General features: G+C 38.5%; 1 protein-coding gene across 1 annotated transcript in view; it reads right to left on the minus strand.

Annotated features, from left to right (window-relative positions):
* ern2 (endoplasmic reticulum to nucleus signaling 2) overlaps positions 1–20,839 on the minus strand; it is a 120,864-nt gene that overhangs the window by 36,415 nt on the left and 63,610 nt on the right. The window contains 4 exon segments of the mRNA XM_065000841.1: positions 3,171–3,267; positions 11,168–11,357; positions 12,931–13,022; positions 13,338–13,598. Of these exon segments, the coding sequence (XP_064856913.1) occupies positions 3,171–3,267; positions 11,168–11,357; positions 12,931–13,022; positions 13,338–13,598 (640 nt within the window).

Genomic DNA, 20,839 nt, shown 5'->3' on the forward strand with positions numbered 1-20,839 from the left:
GTCAGACAGACAGACAGACAGCTGTATATAGTACCTATGTTTAGTGAGTGGAGGTGACTGAGACCACACAAGGAAGGAAGGAAGGAAGGAAGGAAGGAAGGAAGGAAGGAAGGAAGGTAGGTAGGTAGGTAGGTGTCGGGTCGGTCAGACAGACAGACAGACAGCTGTATATAGTACCTATGTTTAGTGAGTGGAGGTGGCTGAGACCACACAAGGAAGGAAGGAAGGAAGGTAGGTAGGTAGGTAGGAAGGTAGGTAGGTAGGTCAGACAGACAGACAGGTACCTATGTTTAGTGAGTGGAGGTGGCTGAGACCACACAAGGAAGGAAGGCAGGAAGGAAGGAAGGAAGGTAGGTAGGTGTCGGGTCGGTCAGACAGACGGACAGACAGCTGTATATAGTACCTATGTTTAGTGAGTGGAGGTGGCTGAGACCACACAAGGAAGGAAGGAAGGAAGGTAGGTAGGTAGGTAGGTAGGTATGAAGGTAGGTAGGTAGGTGTCGGGTCGGTCAGACAGACAGACAGCTGTATATAGTACCTATGTTTAGTGAGTGGAGGTGGCTGAGACCACACAAGGAAGGAAGGAAGGAAGGTAGGTAGGTAGGTAGGTAGGTAGGTAGGTAGGAAGGTAGGTAGGTAGGTGTCGGGTCGGTCAGACAGACAGACAGCTGTATATAGTACCTATGTTTAGTGAGTGGAGGTGGCTGAGACCACACAAGGAAAGAAGGAAGGAAGGTAGGAAGGTAGGTAGGTAGGTAGGTGTCGGGTCGGTCAGACAGACAGACGGACAGACAGCTGTATATAGTACCTATGTTTAGTGAGTGGAGGTGGCTGAGACCACACAAGGAAGGAAGGAAGGAAGGTAGGAATGTAGGTAGGTAGGTAGGTGTCGGGTCGGTCGGTCAGACAGACAGACAGCTGTATATAGTACCTATGTTTAGTGAGTGGAGGTGGCTGAGACCACACATGGTAGGTAGGTAGGTAGGTAGGTAGGTAGGTAGGTAGGTAGGTAGGAAGGTAGGTGGGTGTCGGGTCGGTCAGACAGACGGACAGACAGCTGTATATAGTACCTATGTTTAGTGAGTGGAGGTGGCTGAGACCACACATGGTAGGTAGGTAGGTAGGTAGGTAGGTAGGTAGGTAGGTAGGTAGGTAGGTAGGTAGGTAGGTAGGTAGGTAGGTAGGTAGGTAGGTAGGTGTCGGGTCGGTCAGTCAGACAGACAGACAGCTGTATATAGTACCTATGTTTAGTGAGTGGAGGTGACTGAGACCACACATGGAAGGAAGGAAGGAAGGAAGGAAGGAAGGTAGGTAGGTAGGTAGGTAGGTGTCGGGTCGGTCAGACAGACAGACAGCTGTATATAGTACCTATGTTTAGTGAGTGGAGGTGACTGAGACCACACAAGGAAGGAAGGAAGGAAGGAAGGAAGGAAGGTAGGTAGGTAGGTAGGTGGGTGTCGGGTCGGTCAGACAGACAGCTGTATATAGTACCTATGTTTAGTGAGTGGAGGTGGCTGAGACCACACATGGAAGGAAGGAAGGAAGGAAGGTAGGAAGGAAGGAAGGAAGGAAGGAAGGTAGGTAGGTAGGTAGGTGTCGGGTCGGTCAGACAGACAGTCAGCTGTATATAGTACCTATGTTTAGTGAGTGGAGGTGGCTGAGACCACACAAGGAAGGAAGGAAGGAAGGAAGGAAGGAAGGAAGGAAGGAAGGAAGGAAGGAAGGAAGGAAGGAAGGTAGGTAGGTAGGTGTCGGGTCGGTCAGACAGACAGACAGACAGCTGTATATAGTACCTATGTTTAGTGAGTGGAGGTGACTGAGACCACACAAGGAAGGAAGGAAGGAAGGAAGGAAGGAAGGAAGGTAGGTAGGTAGGTAGGTGTCGGGTCGGTCAGACAGACAGACAGACAGCTGTATATAGTACCTATGTTTAGTGAGTGGAGGTGGCTGAGACCACACAAGGAAGGAAGGAAGGTAGGTAGGTAGGTAGGTAGGTAGGAAGGTAGGTAGGTAGGTGTCGGGTCGGTCAGACAGACAGACAGCTGTATATAGTACCTATGTTTAGTGAGTGGAGGTGGCTGAGACCACACAAGGAAGGAAGGCAGGAAGGAAGGAAGGAAGGTAGGTAGGTGTCGGGTCGGTCAGACAGACGGACAGACAGCTGTATATAGTACCTATGTTTAGTGAGTGGAGGTGGCTGAGACCACACAAGGAAGGAAGGAAGGTAGGTAGGTAGGTAGGTATGAAGGTAGGTAGGTAGGTGTCGGGTCGGTCAGACAGACAGACAGCTGTATATAGTACCTATGTTTAGTGAGTGGAGGTGGCTGAGACCACACAAGGAAGGAAGGAAGGAAGGTAGGTAGGTAGGTAGGTAGGTAGGAAGGTAGGTAGGTAGGTGTCGGGTCGGTCAGACAGACAGACAGCTGTATATAGTACCTATGTTTAGTGAGTGGAGGTGGCTGAGACCACACAAGGAAGGAAGGACGGAAGGTAGGAAGGTAGGTAGGTAGGTGTCGGGTCGGTCAGACAGACGGACAGACAGCTGTATATAGTACCTATGTTTAGTGAGTGGAGGTGGCTGAGACCACACAAGGAAGGAAGGAAGGAAGGAAGGTAGGAAGGTAGGTAGGTAGGTAGGTAGGTGTCGGGTCGGTCGGTCAGACAGACAGACAGGTATATAGGTACCTATGTTTAGTGAGTGGAGGTGGCTGAGACCACAGGTGGTAGGTAGGTAGGTAGGTAGGTAGGTAGGTAGGTAGGTAGGAAGGTAGGTGGGTGTCGGTCAGTCAGACAGACAGACAGACAGACAGCTGTATATAGTACCTATGTTTAGTGAGTGGAGGTGGCTGAGACCACACATGGAAGGAAGGTAGGAAGGAAGGAAGGCAAGGAAGGAAGGAAGGAGGGAAGGAAGGAAGGTAGGTAGGTAGGTAGGTAGGTAGGTGTCGGGTCGGTCAGTCAGACAGACAGACAGCTGTATATAGTACCTATGTTTAGTGAGTGGAGGTGACTGAGACCACACATGGAAGGAAGGAAGGAAGGAAGGAAGGAAGGAAGGAAGGAAGGAAGGAAGGAAGGAAGCAAGGAAGGAAGGAAGGAAGGAAGGAAGGTAGGTAGGTAGGTAGGTAGGTGTCGGGTCGGTCAGACAGACAGACAGCTGTATATAGTACCTATGTTTAGTGAGTGGAGGTGGCTGAGACCACACATGGTCTGTTGTAGTACAGTGACAGCGCTGAGACCAGAGTGGCACGACGAATCTTCCACATACTGGGGACAGTAGAGAACACACAGGTTATACACATTACATAGACACAGGTTATATATACACTACCGGTTATACACATTACATATACACAGGTTATACACATTACATATACACAGGTTATACACATTACATATACACAGGTTATACACATTACATATACACAGGTTATACACATTACATATACACAGGTTATACACATTACATACACACAGGTTATACACATTACATATACACAGGTTATACACATTACATATACACAGGTTATATACACTACCAGGTTATATACACTACCAGGTTATATACAATACCAGGTTATATATATACTACCAGGTTATATATACAATACCAGGTTATATATATACTACCAGGTTATATATACACTACCAGGTTATATATATACACTACCAGGTTATATATACACTACCAGGTTATATATACACTACCAGGTTATACACATTACATATACACAGGTTATACACATTACATATACACAGGTTATACACATTACATACACACTACCGGGTTATATATACACTACCAGGTTATACACATTACATATACACAGGTTATACACATTACATATACACAGGTTATACACATTACATATATACACTACCAGGTTATATATACACTACCGGGTTATATACAATACCAGGTTATATATATACACTACCAGGTTATACACACTACCAGGTTATATATATACTACCAGGTTACATACATTACCAGGTTATATATATACTACCAGGTTATATATATACACTACCAGGTTATATATACACTACCGGGTTATATATATACACTACCAGGTTATATATATACACTACCAGGTTATATATACACTACCAGGTTATATATACACTACCAGGTTATACACACTACCAGGTTATATATACACTACCAGGTTATACACACTACCAGGTTATATATATACACTACCAGGTTATATATACACTACCGGGTTATATACACTACCAGGTTATATATATACACTACCAGGTTATATATACACTACCAGGTTATATATATACACTACCAGGTTACATACATTACCAGGTTATATATACACTACCAGGTTATATATATACACTACCAGGTTATATATACACTACCAGGTTATATATACACTACCAGGTTATATATACACTACCGGTTATACACATTACATATACACAGGTTATACACATTACATATACACAGGTTATAGACATTACATATACACAGGTTATACACATTACATATATACACTACCGGGTTATATACACTACCAGGTTATATATATACACTACCAGGTTATACACATTACATACACACAGGTTATACACATTACATATACACAGGTTATACACATTACATACACACAGGTTATACACATTACATAGACACAGGTTATACACATTACATATACACAGGTTATACACATTACATATATACACTACCAGGTTATACACATTACATATACACAGGTTATACACATTACATATACACAGGTTATAGACATTACATACACACTACCAGGTTATATATACACTACCGGGTTATATACAATACCAGGTTATATATATACACTACCAGGTTATACACACTACCAGGTTATATATATACTACCAGGTTACATACATTACCAGGTTATATATATACTACCAGGTTATATATATACACTACCAGGTTATATATACACTACCGGGTTATATACACTACCAGGTTATATATATACACTACCAGGTTATATATACACTACCAGGTTATATATACACTACCAGGTTATATATACACTACCGGGTTATATATACACACTACCAGGTTATATATACACTACCAGGTTATACACACTACCAGGTTATATATATACACTACCAGGTTATATATACACTACCGGGTTATATACACTACCAGGTTATATATATACACTACCAGGTTATATATACACTACCAGGTTATATATATACACTACCAGGTTACATACATTACCAGGTTATATATACACTACCAGGTTATATATATACACTACCAGGTTATATATACACTACCAGGTTATATATATACTACCAGGTTATATATACTACCAGGTTATATATATACACTACCAGGTTATATATATACACTACCAGGTTATATATACACTACCGGGTTATATACACTACCAGGTTATATATATACACTACCAGGTTATACACACTACCAGGTTATATATATACTACCAGGTTACATACATTACCAGGTTATATATACACTACCAGGTTATATATATATACTACCAGGTTATACACACTACCAGGTTATATATATACTACCAGGTTACATACATTACCAGGTTATATATACACTACCAGGTTATATATATACTACCAGGTTATATATATATACACTACCAGGTTATATATACACTACCAGGTTATATATACACTACCAGGTTATATATACACTACCGGGTTATATACACTACCGGGTTATATACACTAACAGGTTATATATACACACTACCAGGTTATATATATACACTACCAGGTTATATACACACTACCAGGTTATATATATATATATACTACCAGGTTATATATATATACACTACCAGGTTATATACACACTACCAGGTTATATATACACTACCAGGTTATATATACACTACCAGGTTATATATATATACACTACCAGGTTATATATATACTACCAGGTTACATACATTACCAGGTTATATATACACTACCAGGTTATATATACACTACCAGGTTATATATATACACTACCAGGTTATACACACTACCAGGTTATATATATACTACCAGGTTACATACATTACCAGGTTATATATACACTACCAGGTTATATATATACACTACCAGGTTATATATATACTACCAGGTTATATATATATACACTACCAGGTTATATATATATGCACTACCAGGTTATATATACACTACCAGGTTATATATATATACTACCAGGTTATATATATATATATATACACTACCAGGTTATATATATATACACTACCAGGTTATATATATACACTACCAGGTTATATATACACTACCGGGTTATATACACTACCAGGTTATATATATACACTACCAGGTTATACACACTACCAGGTTATATATATACTACCAGGTTACATACATTACCAGGTTATATATACACTACCAGGTTATATATACACTACCGGTTATACACATTACATATACACAGGTTAACCACATTACATATACACAGGTTATACACATTACATATACACAGGTTATACACAGGTTATATATACACTACCGGGTTATATACACTACCGGGTTATATACACTACCAGGTTATATATACACACTACCAGGTTATATATATACACTACCAGGTTATATACACACTACCAGGTTATATATATATATACTACCAGGTTATATAAACACTACCAGGTTATATATATACACTACCAGGTTATATATACACTACCAGGTTATATATACACTACCAGGTTATATATATATACACTACCAGGTTATATATACACTACCAGGTTATATATATATACACTACCAGGTTATACACATTACATATATACAGGTTATATATACACTACCAGGTTATATACACTAACAGGTTATAAATACACACTACCAGGTTATATATATACACTACCAGGTTATATATATACACTACCAGGTTATATACACACTACCAGGTTATATATACACTACCAGGTTATATATATACACTACCAGGTTATATATATACACTACCAGGTTATATATATACACTAACAGGTTATATATATACACTACCAGGTTATATATATATATATACACTACCAGGTTATATATATACACTACCAGGTTATATATACACTACCAGGTTATATACACACTAACAGGTTATATATATACACTACCAGGTTATATATATACACTACCAAGTTATATATATACACTACCAGGTTATATATATACACTACCAGGTTATATATATATATATACACTACCAGGTTATATATACACTACCAGGTTATATAAACACACTACCAGGTTATATATATACACTACCAGGTTATATATATATATACACTACCAGGTTATATATACACGACCAGGTTATATATACACACTACCAGGTTATATATATACACTACCAGGTTATATATACACTACCAGGTTATATATATATATACACTACCAAGTTATATACACACTACCAGGTTATATATACACTACCAGGTTATATATATATACACTACCAGGTTATACACATTACATATACACACTACCAGGTTACATATACACTACCAGGTTATATATATATATACACTACCAGGTTATACACATTACATATACACACTACCAGGTTATATATACACTACCAGGTTATATATATACACTACCAAGTTATATATATACACTACCAGGTTATATATATATATATATATATACACTACCAGGTTATATATATATACACTACCAGGTTATATATATACACACTACCAGGTTATATATATACACTACCAGGTCATATATACACTACCAGGTTATATACACACTACCAGGTTATATATATACACTACCAAGTTATATATATACACTACCAGGTTATATATATACTACCAGGTTATATATACACTACCAGGTTATATATATATACACTACCAGGTTATATGTATATACACTACCAGGTTATATATATACACTACCAGGTCATATATACACTACCAGGTTATATATATACACTACCAGGTTATATAAACACACTACCAGGTTATATATACACTACCAGGTTATATATATACACTACCAGGTTATATATATATATATATATATACACTACCAGGTTATATATACACTACCAGGTTATATATACACTACCAGGTTATATATATATACACTACCAGGTTATATATACACTACCAGGTTATATATACACTACCAGGTTATATACACACTACCAGGTTATATATATACACTACCAGGTTATATATATATACACTACCAGGTTATATACACACTACCAGGTTATATATACACTACCAGGTTATATATATACACTACCAGGTTATATATATACACTACCAGGTTATATATACACTAAAAGGTTTTATATATAGACTACCAGGTTATATATATACACTACCAGGTTATATATACATACTACCAGGTTATATATACACTACCAGGTTATATATACACACTACCAGGTTATATATATACACTACCAGGTTATATATATACACTACCAGGTTATATACACACTACCAGGTTATATATACACTACCAGGTTACATATACACTACCAGATTATATATATACTACCAGGTTATATATATACACTACCAGGTTATATACACTACCAGGTTATATATACACTACCAGGTTATATACACACTACCAGGTTACATATACACTACCAGGTTATATATATATATACACTACCAGATTATATATACACTACCAGGTTATATATATATATACACTACCAGATTATATATACACTACCAGGTTATATATATACACTACCAGATTATATATATACTACCAGGTTATATATACACTACCAGGTTATATATATACACTACCAGGTTATATATATACACTACCAGGTTATATATATACACTACCAGGTTATATACACACTACCAGGTTATATATATATATATACACTACCAGGTTATATACACACTACCAGGTTATATACACACTACCAGGTTATATAAACACTACCAGGTTATATATATACACTACCAGGTTATATACACACTACCAGGTTATATACACACTACCAGGTTATATAAACACTACCAGGTTATATATATACACTACCAGATTATATATACACTACCAGGTTATATATATACACTACCAGATTATATATATACTACCAGGATATATACACACACTACCAGGTTATATATATATACACTACCAGGTTATATATATATATACTACCAGGTTATATATATACACTACCAGGTTATATACACACTACCAGGTTATATACACACTACCAGGTTATATATATACGCTACCAGGTTATATATATACACTACCAGGTTATATATATACACTACCGGGTTATATACACTACCAGGTTATATACATACTACCAGGTTATATATATACATACTACCAGGTTATATATATATACTACCAGGTTATATACATACTACCAGGTTATATATATACATACTACCAGGTTATATATATATACTACCAGGTTATATATATATACGCTACCAGGTTATATATACACACTACCAGGTTATATGTATATACACACTACCAGGTTATATACACACTACCAGGTTATATATATACACTACCAGGTTATATATACACTACCAGGTTATATATATATATATGTATATATATATATATATATATATATATATAAATATACTACCAGATTATATACACACTACCAGGATATATACATACACTACCAGGTTATATATATACACTACCAGGTTATATATACACTACCAGGTTATATATATACACTACCAGGTTATATATACACTACCAGGTTATATATATACATACTACCAGGTTATTTATATATATACTACCAGGTTATATATATACACTACCAGGTTATATATACACACTACTTGGTTATATATACACTACCAGGTTATATATATACTACCAGGTTATATATACACACTACCAGGTTATACATACACTACCAGGTTATATATATACACACTACCAGGTTATATATATACACACTACCAGGTTATATATATATATATATATATATATATATATATATATACTACCATGTTATATATACACACTACCAGGTTATATATACACTACCAGGTTATATATATATATATACTACAAGGTTATATATATACACTACCATGTTATATATATATATACATACTACCAGGTTATATATATACACTACCAGGTTATATATATACACACTACTTGGTTATATATACACTACCAGGTTATATATATACTACCAGTATATATATACACTACCAGGCTATATATACACTACCAGGTTATTTATACACTACCAGGTTATATATACACTACCAGGTTATATATATACACTACCAGGTTATATATATATACACTACCAGGTTATATACACACTGCCAGGTTATATATATATACTACCAGGTTATATATACATACACTACCAGGTTATATATACACTACCAGGTTATATATATACACTACCAGGTTATATATATACACACTACCAGGTTGTAGGTGACCAGTTTGTCTCTCTCGGTGCAGTAGTATCTACCTACCTGTTGTTAGGTGAACAGTGTGTCTCTCTCTGTGCAGTAGTATCTACCTACCTGTTGTAGGTGACCAGTTTGTCTCTCTCGGTGCAGTAGTATCTACCTACCTGTTGTAGGTGACCAGTTTGTCTCTCTCGGTGCAGTAGTATCTACCTACCTGTTGCAGGTGACCAGTTTGTCTCTCTCGGTGCAGTAGTATCTACCTACCTGTTGTTAGGTGACCAGTTTGTCTCTCTCGGTGCAGTAGTATCTACCTACCTGTTGTTAGGTGACCAGTTTGTCTCTCTCGGTGCAGTAGTATCTACCTACCTGTTGTAGGTGACCAGTTTGTCTCTCTCGGTGCAGTAGTATCTACCTACCTGTTGTAGGTGACCAGTTTGTCTCTCTCGGTGCAGTAGTATCTACCTACCTGTTGTAGGTGACCAGTTTGTCTCTCTCGGTGCAGTAGTATCTACCTACCTGTTGTTAGGTGACCAGTTTGTCTCTCTCGGTGCAGTAGTATCTACCTACCTGTTGTAGGTGACCAGTTTATCTCTCTCGGTGCAGTAGTATCTACCTACCTGTTGTTAGGTGACCAGTTTGTCTCTCTCGGTGCAGTAGTATCTACCTACCTGTTGTTAGGTGACCAGTTTGTCTCTCTCGGTGCAGTAGTATCTACCTACCTGTTGCAGTGTAGCAGCACACAGTTCTATAGCGATGTAGGTGAACAGTTTGTCTCGCTCGGTGCAGTAGTATCTGATGACGTTTGGATGTTCGTCCGATTCCCGGAGCAGCTGGACCTCTCGCTCTGCAACGTCAAAACACTCTGGAAGGATCCGCTTCACCGCCACGCGACGGCCGTCAAAACGGCCCCTGGAACATTTCATATATCAGGAACTTATCATGAATATATAATGACTGTCATGAATATATATGTAATGACTATGTCATGAATATATATATAATGACTATGTCATGAATATATATGTAATGACTATGTCATGAATATATATATAATGACTATGTCATGAATATATATAATGACTATGTCATGAATATATAATGACTATATCAGGAATATATAATGACTATGTCATGAATATATAATGACTATATCAGGAATATATAATGACTATGTCATGAATATATAATGACTATGTCATGAATATATATATATATATATAATGACTATATCAGGAATATATAATGACTATGTCATGAATATATAATGACTATGTCATGAATATATAATGACTATGTCATGAATGCATAATGACTATGTCATGACTATATCATGAATATATTATGACTTTGTCATGACTATATATATATAATTAATATATAATAACTATATCATGAATATATAATGACTATATCATCATGTAATAACTATGTCACGAATATATAATGACTATGTCATGAATATATAATGACTATGTCGTGAATATATAATGACTATGTCGTGAATATATAATGACTATGTCATGAATATATAATGACTATGTCAGGAATATATAATGACTATGTCGTGAATATATAATGACTATGTCATGAATATATAATGACTATGTCAGGAATATATAATGACTATGTCACGAATATATAATGACTATGTCACGAATATATAATGACTATGTCAGGAATATATAATGACTATGTCATGAATATGTAATGACTATGTCATGAATATATAATGACTATGTCATTACTATATCATGAATATATCATGTAATGACTATGTCACGAATATATAATGACTATGTCACAAATATATAATGACTATGTCATGAATATATAATGACTATTCCATGAATATTTATATAATGACTATGTCATGAATATATAATGACTATGTCATGAATACACAATATTGTTATGAATAAAACGACACAATACGATGCAGAGAGTTCAAGGAGAACCCCAGCTCCACTAAAACCAATACGATGCAGAGAGTTCAAGGAGACTCCCAGCTCCACTAAAACCAATACGATGCAGAGAGTTCAAGGAGACTCCCAGCTCCACTAAAACCAATACGATGCAGAGAGTTCAAGGAGAAGCCCAGCTCCACTAAAACCAATACGATGCAGAGAGTTCATGGTGAACCCCAGCTCCACTACAACCAATACGATGCAGAGAGTTCATGGAGACTCCCAGCTCCACTAAAACCAATACGATGCAGAGTTCAAGGAGACTCCCAGCTCCACTAAAACCAATACGATGCAGAGAGTTCAAGGAGAACCCCAGCTCCAATAAAACCAATGACTACCTACAACATTTTCCAGGGATTGTTAAATAGATGTTATAACTGTTTTGGCTGTAATATCATGTCCTCTTGAAGAGCATAGTCAGAAATACATATTTCCAATTATTCCACCTTTAAGTCTGGGTTATAAAGCAAGAAACTGCTTTTCATTGATCAGTAAACATCAACGGATGGAAGACTGACCGGAAGACGAAGGTTCCTTCTGTTCCATGTCCCAGAATCTCTGATGGACAGAAGGAGATCTTCCCTACCTCCACCTCCTCTATCCCTCCATCTGAGAGAGAGAGAGAGAGGGGGAGAGAGAGAGAGAGAGAGAGAGAGAGAGAGAGGAAGAGAGAGAGAGGAGGGAGAGAGAGAGAGAGAGGAGGAAGGAGAGGAGGAAAAGAGAGAGAGGGGAGGAAGAGAGAGGGGGAGATAGAGAGGGGGAGAAGGAGAGAGGGGGAGAGAGGGGAGGGAGAGGGAGAGGGGAGAATGGACCTTAGAAAGATTCTAACCTTGTAATTAAAGTATCTGCCACTTAGTGTGTGTGTGTGTGTGTGTGTGTGTGTGTGTGTGTGTGTGTGTGTGTGTGTGTGTGCGTGTCTCACCGTGTGTGTGTGTCGTGTTACAGCGGATCCGTTCCTGGCTACAGCGTCACTACTGTTACCGGGCGAGCCAGAGAGAGGAGGGTCCACAGAGGACGGCTGTGAGTCTGCAGACTGGGGCTGGGCTCCAGAAGGAAGGGGGGTTCCTGAGGAAAGGGGTGTGTCTGGTGGAGAAGGAGGTGTGTCTGCAGAAGAGGGCGTGTCTAGCAGGTGTTGGAGGCGGGATTCCAGAGCTTCGTCCAACTGCTGCCTCTGGTCCTTCTGCTGCTGGGTCACACAATTATATATATATATACACACACACACACACACACACACACACACACACACACAGACACACCCAGACTTTATATATAGTACCGACAGACACACACCTTTAAATGCACACACATTATATACACACACACACAAACACACACACACACACACACACACACACACACACACACACACACACAGACAGACACACACAGACACACCCAGACTTTATATATAGTACCGACAGACACACACCTTTAAATGCACACACATTATACACACACACACACACACACACACACACACACACCCAGACTTTATATATAGTACCGACAGACACACACCTTTAAATGCACACACATTATATACACACACACACACACACTTACAGTGCATTTGAAATGTATTCAGACCCCTTGACAACCTTAATCTAAAATGTATTAAAATAAATGTTCACCTATAACCATCTAGATGAATTACCACCTAGATGAATTACCACCTAGATGAATTACCACCTAGATGAATTACCATCTATATGAATTACCACCTAGATGAATTACCATCTAGATGAATTACCATCTATATGAATTACCATCTATATGAATTACCACCATCTATATGAATTACCACCATCTATATGAATTACCATCATCTATATGAATTACCATCTATATGAATTACCATCTATATGAATTACCACCTATATGAATTACCATCTATATGAATTACCATCTATATGAATTACCACCTATATGAATTACCATCTATATGAATTACCATCTATATGAATTACCATCTATATGAATTACCACCTATATGAATTACCATCTATATGAATTACCACCATCTATATGAATTACCACCTAGATGAATTACCATCTATATGAATTACCATCTATATGAATTACCACCTAGATGAATTACCATCTAGATGAATTACCACCATCTATATGAATTACCACCATCTATATGAATTACCATCTATATGAATTACCATCTATATGAATTACCATCTAGATGAATTACCACCATCTATATGAATTACCATCTATATGAATTACCATCTATATGAATTACCATCATCTATATGAATTACCACCTAGATGAATTACCATCTATATGAATTACCACCTAGATGAATTACCACCATCTAGATGAATTACCACCATCTATATGAATTACCACCATCTATATGAATTACCATCTAGATGAATTACCACCATCTAGATGAATTACCATCTATATGAATTACCACCATCTATATGAATTACCATTTATATGAATTACCACCTAGATGAATTACCATCTATATGAATTACCATCTAGATGAATTACCATCTAGATGAATTACCATCTATATGAATTACCATCTATATGAATTACCACCATCTATATGAATTACCATCTATATGAATTACCATCTATATGAATTACCATCTATATGAATTACCACCATCTAGATGAATTACCACCTATATGAATTACCATCTATATGAATTACCATCTATATGAATTACCACCATCTATATGAATTACCATCTATATGAATTACCACCATCTAGATGAATTACCATCTATATGAATTACCATCTATATGAATTACCACCATCTATATGAATTACCATCTATATGAATTACCATCTAGATGAATTACCACCATCTATATGAATTACCATCTATATGAATTACCACCATCTATATGAATTACCACCATCTAGATGAATTACCATCTAGATGAATTACCACCATCTATATGAATTACCACCTAGATGAATTACCACCATCTAGATGAATTACCATCTATATGAATTACCACCATCTATATGAATTACCATCTATATGAATTACCATCTAGATGAATTACCATCTATATGAATTACCACCATCTATATGAATTACCACCATCTAGATGAATTACCACCATCTAGATGAATTACCACCATCTATATGAATTACCATCTATATGAATTACCATCTATATGAATTACCATCTAGATGAATTACCATCTATATGAATTACCATCTAGATGAATTACCATCTATATGAATTACCATCTATATGAATTACCACCATCTATATGAATTACCACCTAGATGAATTACCATCTATATGAATTACCATCTATATGAATTACCACCATCTATATGAATTACCACCATCTATATGAATTACCATCTATATGAATTACCATCATCTATATGAATTACCATCTATATGAATTACCATGTAGATGAATTACCATCTAGATGAATTACCACCATCTAGATGAATTACCACCATCTAGATGAATTACCATCTATATGAATTACCATCTATATGAATTACCACCATCTATATGAATTACCACCATCTATATGAATTACCACCATCTATATGAATTACCATCTATATGAATTACCACCATCTATATGAATTACCATCTATATGAATTACCACCATCTAGATGAATTACCACCTATATGAATTACCATCTATATGAATTACCACCATCTATATGAATTACCATCTATATGAATTACCATCTATATGAATTACCATCTATATGAATTACCACCTATATGAATTACCATCTATATGAATTACCATCTAGATGAATTACCACCTATATGAATTACCATCTATATGAATTACCATCTATATGAATTACCATCAAGCAACATAGCTTCTGCGTGCATATCAGCTAGAAAGATGTGTCGGCATCGAGTAATTGTCTCTGGCCCCCTCCCAGTTAGGGGGAGTGATGAGCTCTACAGCAGAGTCTCACAACTCAATCGCTGGTTGAAAACTGTTTTCTGCCCCTCCCAAAAGATAGAATTTGTAGATAATTGGCCCTCTTTCTGGGACTCACCCACAAACAGGACCAAGCCTGACCTGCTGAGGAGTGACGGACTCCATCCTAGCTGGAGGGGTGCTCTCATCTTATCTACCAACATAGACAGGGCTCTAACTCCTCTAGCTCCACAATGAAATAGGGTGCAGGCCAGGCAGCAGGCTATTAGCCAGCCTGCCAGCATAGTGGAGTCTGCCACTAGCATAGTCAGTGTAGTCAGCTCAGCTATCACCATTGAGACCGTGTCTGTGCCTCGACCTAGGTTGGGCAAAACTAAACATGGCGGTGTTCGCCTTAGCAATCTCACTAGGATAAAGACCACCTCCATTCCTGTCATTACTGAAAGAGATCATGATACCTCACTTCTCAAAATAGGGCTACTTAATGTTAGATCCCTTACTTCAAAGGCAATTATAGTCAATTAACTAATCACTGATCATAATCTTGATGTGATTGGCCTGACTGAAACATGGCTTAAGCCTGATGAATTTACTGTGTTAAATGAGGCCTCACCTCCTGGCTACACTAGTGACCATATCCCCGTGCATCCCGCAAAGGCGGAGGTGTTGCTAACATTTACGATAGCAAATTTCAATTTACAAAAAAAAAAAATGCGTTTTCGTCTTTTGAGCTTCTAGTCATGAAATCTATGCAGCCTACTCAATCACTTTTTATAGCTACTGTTTACAGGCCTCCTGGGCCATATACAGCGTTTCTCACTGAGTTCCCTGAATTCCTATCGGACCTTGTAGTCATTGCAGATAATATTCTAATCTTTGGTGACTTTAATATTCACATGGAAAAGTCCACAGACCCACTCCAAAAGGCTTTCGGAGCCATCATCGACTCAGTGGGTTTTGTCCAACATGTCTCTGGACCCACTCACTGTCACAGTCATACGCTGGACCTAGTTTTGTCCCATGGAATAAATGTTGTGGATCTTAATGTTTTTCCTCATAATCCTGGACTATCGGACCACCATTTTATTACGTTTGCAATTGCAACAAATAATCTGCTCAGACCCCAACCAAGGAACATCAAAAGTCGTGCTATAAATTCACAGACAACACAAAGATTCCTTGATGCCCTTCCAGACTCCCTCTGCCTACCCAAGGACGCCAGAGGACAAAAATCCGTTAACCACCTAACTGAGTATCTCAATTTAACCTTGCGCAATACCCTAGATGCAGTTGCACCCCTAAAAACTAAAAAAATGTCTCATAAGAAACTAGCTCCCTGGTACACAGAAAATACCCGAGCTCTGAAGCAAGCTTCCAGAAAATTGGAACGGAAATGGCGCCACACCAAACTGGAAGTCTTCCGACTAGCTTGGAAGGACAGTACCGTGCAGTACCGAAGAGCCCTTACTGCTGCTCGATCATCCTATTTTTCTAACTTAATTGAGGAAAATAAGAACAATCCGAAATTCCTTTTTTGATACTGTCGCAAAGCTAACTAAAAAGCAGCATTCCCCAAGAGAGGATGACTTTCACTTTAGCAGTGATAAATTCATGAACTTCTTTGAGGAAAAGATTATGATTATTAGAAAGCAAATTACGGACTCCTCTTTAAACCTGCGTATTCCTCCAAACCTCAGTTGTCCTGAGTCTGCACAACTCTGCCAGGACCTAGGATCAAGAGAGACGCTCAAGTCTTTTAGTACTATATCTCTTGACACAATGATGAAAATAATCATGGCCTCTAAACCTTCAAGCTGCATACTGGACCCTATTCCAACTAAACTACTGAAAGAGCTGCTTCCTGTGCTTGGCCCTCCTATGTTGAACATAATAAACGGCTCTCTATCCACTGGATGTGTACCAAACTCACTAAAAGTGGCAGTAATAAAGCCTCTCTTGAAAAAGCCAAACCTTGACCCAGAAAATATAAAAACTATCGGCCTATATCGAATCTTCCATTCCTCTCAAAAATTTTAGAGAAGGCTGTTGCGCAGCAACTCACTGCCTTCCTGAAGACAAACAATGTATACGAAATGCTTCAGTCTGGTTTTAGACCCCATCATAGCACTGAGACGGCACTTGTGAAGGTGGTAAATGACATTTTAATGGCAACGGACCGAGGCTCTGCATCTGTCCTCGTGCTCCTAGACCTTAGTGCTGCTTTTGATACCATCGATCACCACATTCTTTTGGAGAGATTGGAAACCCAAATTGGTCTACACGGACATGTTCTGGCCTGGTTTAGATCTTATCTGTCGGAAAGATATCAGTTTGTCTCTGTGAATGGTTTGTCCTCTGACAAATCAACTGTAAATTTCGGTGTTCCTCAAGGTTCTGTTTTAGGACCACTATTGTTTTCACTATATATTTTACCTCTTGGGGATGTTATTCGAAAACATAATGTAAACTTTCACTGCTATGCGGATGACACACAGCTGTACATTTCAATGAAACATGGTGAAGCCCCAAAATTGCCTCGCTAGAAGCATGTGTTTCAGACATAAGGAAGTGGATGGCTGCAAACTTTCTACTATTAAACTCGGACAAAACAGAGATGCTTGTTCTAGGTCCCAAGAAACAAAGAGATCTTCTGTTGAATCTGACAATTAATCTTAATGGTTGTACAGTCGTCTCAAATAAAACTGTGAAGGACCTCGGCGTTACTCTGGACCCTGATCTCTCTTTTGAAGAACATATCAAGACCATTTCGAGGACAGCTTTTTTCCATCTACGTAACATTGCAAAAATCAGAAACTTTCTGTCCAAAAATGATGCAGAAAAATTAATCCATGCTTTTGTCACTTCTAGGTTAGACTACTGCAATGCTCTATTTTCCGGCTACCCGGATAAAGCACTAAATAAACTTCAGTTAGTGCTGAATACGGCTGCTAGAATCCTGACTAGAACCAAAAAATTTGATCATATTACTCCAGTGCTAGCCTCTCTACACTGGCTTCCTGTCAAAGCAAGGGCTGATTTCAAGGTTTTACTGCTAACCTACAAAGCATTACATGGGCTTGCTCCTACCTATCTCTCTGATTTGGTCCTGCCGTACATACCTACACGTACGCTACGGTCACAAGACGCAGGCCTCCTAATTGTCCCTAGAATTTCTAAGCAAACAGCTGGAGGCAGGGCTTTCTCCTATAGAGCTCCATTTTTATGGAACGGTCTGCCTACCCATGTCAGAGACGCAAACTCGGTCTCAACCTTTAAGTCTTTACTGAAGACTCATCTCTTCAGTGGGTCATATGATTGAGTGTAGTCTGGCCCAGGAGTGGGAAGGTGAACGGAAAGGCTCTGGAGCAACGAACCGCCCTTGCTGTCTCTGCCTGGCCGATTCCTCCCTTTCCACTGGGATTCTCTGCCTCTACCCTGTTACGGGGGCTGAGTCACTGGCTTACTGGGGCTCTCTCATGCCGTCCCTGGGGGGGTGCGTCACCTGGGTGGGTTGATTCACTGTTGTGGTCGGCCTGTCTGGGTTGCGCGCCCCTTGGGTTGTGCCGTGGCGGAGATCTTTGTGGGCTATACTCGGCCTTGTCTCAGGATGGTAAGTTGGTGGTTGAAGATATCCCTCTAGTGGTGTGGGGGCTGTGCTTTGGCAAAGTGGGTGGGGTTATATCCTTCCTGTTTGTCCCTGTCCGGGGTGTCCTCGGATGGGGCCACAGTGTCTCCTGACCCCTCCTGTCTCAGCCTCCAGTATTTATGCTGCATTAGTTTATGTGTCGGGGGCTAGGGTCAGTTTGTTATATCTGGAGTACTTCTCCTGTCCTATTCGGTGTCCTGTGTGAATCTAAGTGTGCGTTCTCTAATTCTCTCCTTCTCTCTTTCTTTCTCTCTCTCGGAGGACCTGAGCCCTAGGACCATGCCCCAGGACTACCTGACATGATGACTCCTTGCTGTCCCCAGTCCACCTGGCCATGCTGCTGCTCCAGTTTCAACTGGCCTGGGCCCTAGGACCATGTCCCAGGACTACCTGACATGATGACTCCTTGCTGTCCCCAGTCCACCTGGCCATGCTGCTGCTCCAGTTTCAACTGTTCTGCCTTACTATTATTCAACCATGCTGGTCATTTATGAACATTTGAACATCTTGGCCACGTTCTGTTATAATCTCCACCCGGCACAGCCAGAAGAGGACTGGCCACCCCACATATGCTCTCTCTAATTCTCTCTTTCTTTCTCTCTCTCTCGGAGGACCTGAGCCCTAGGACCGTGCCCCAGGACTACCTGACATGATGACTCCTTGCTGTCCCCAGTCCACCTGACTGTGCTGCTGCTCCAGTTTCAACTGTTCTGCCTTATTATTATTCGACCATGCTGGTCATTTATGAACATTTGAACATCTTGGTCATGTTCTGTTATAATCTCTACCCGGCACAGCCAGAAGAGGACTGGCCACCCCACATAGCCTGGTTCCTCTCTAGGTTTCTTCCTAGGTTTTGGCCTTTCTAGGGAG

This window comes from Oncorhynchus nerka, linkage group LG15, assembly GCF_034236695.1.
Source record: "Oncorhynchus nerka isolate Pitt River linkage group LG15, Oner_Uvic_2.0, whole genome shotgun sequence".
In the NCBI taxonomy this organism is placed as follows: Eukaryota; Metazoa; Chordata; class Actinopteri; order Salmoniformes; family Salmonidae; genus Oncorhynchus; species Oncorhynchus nerka.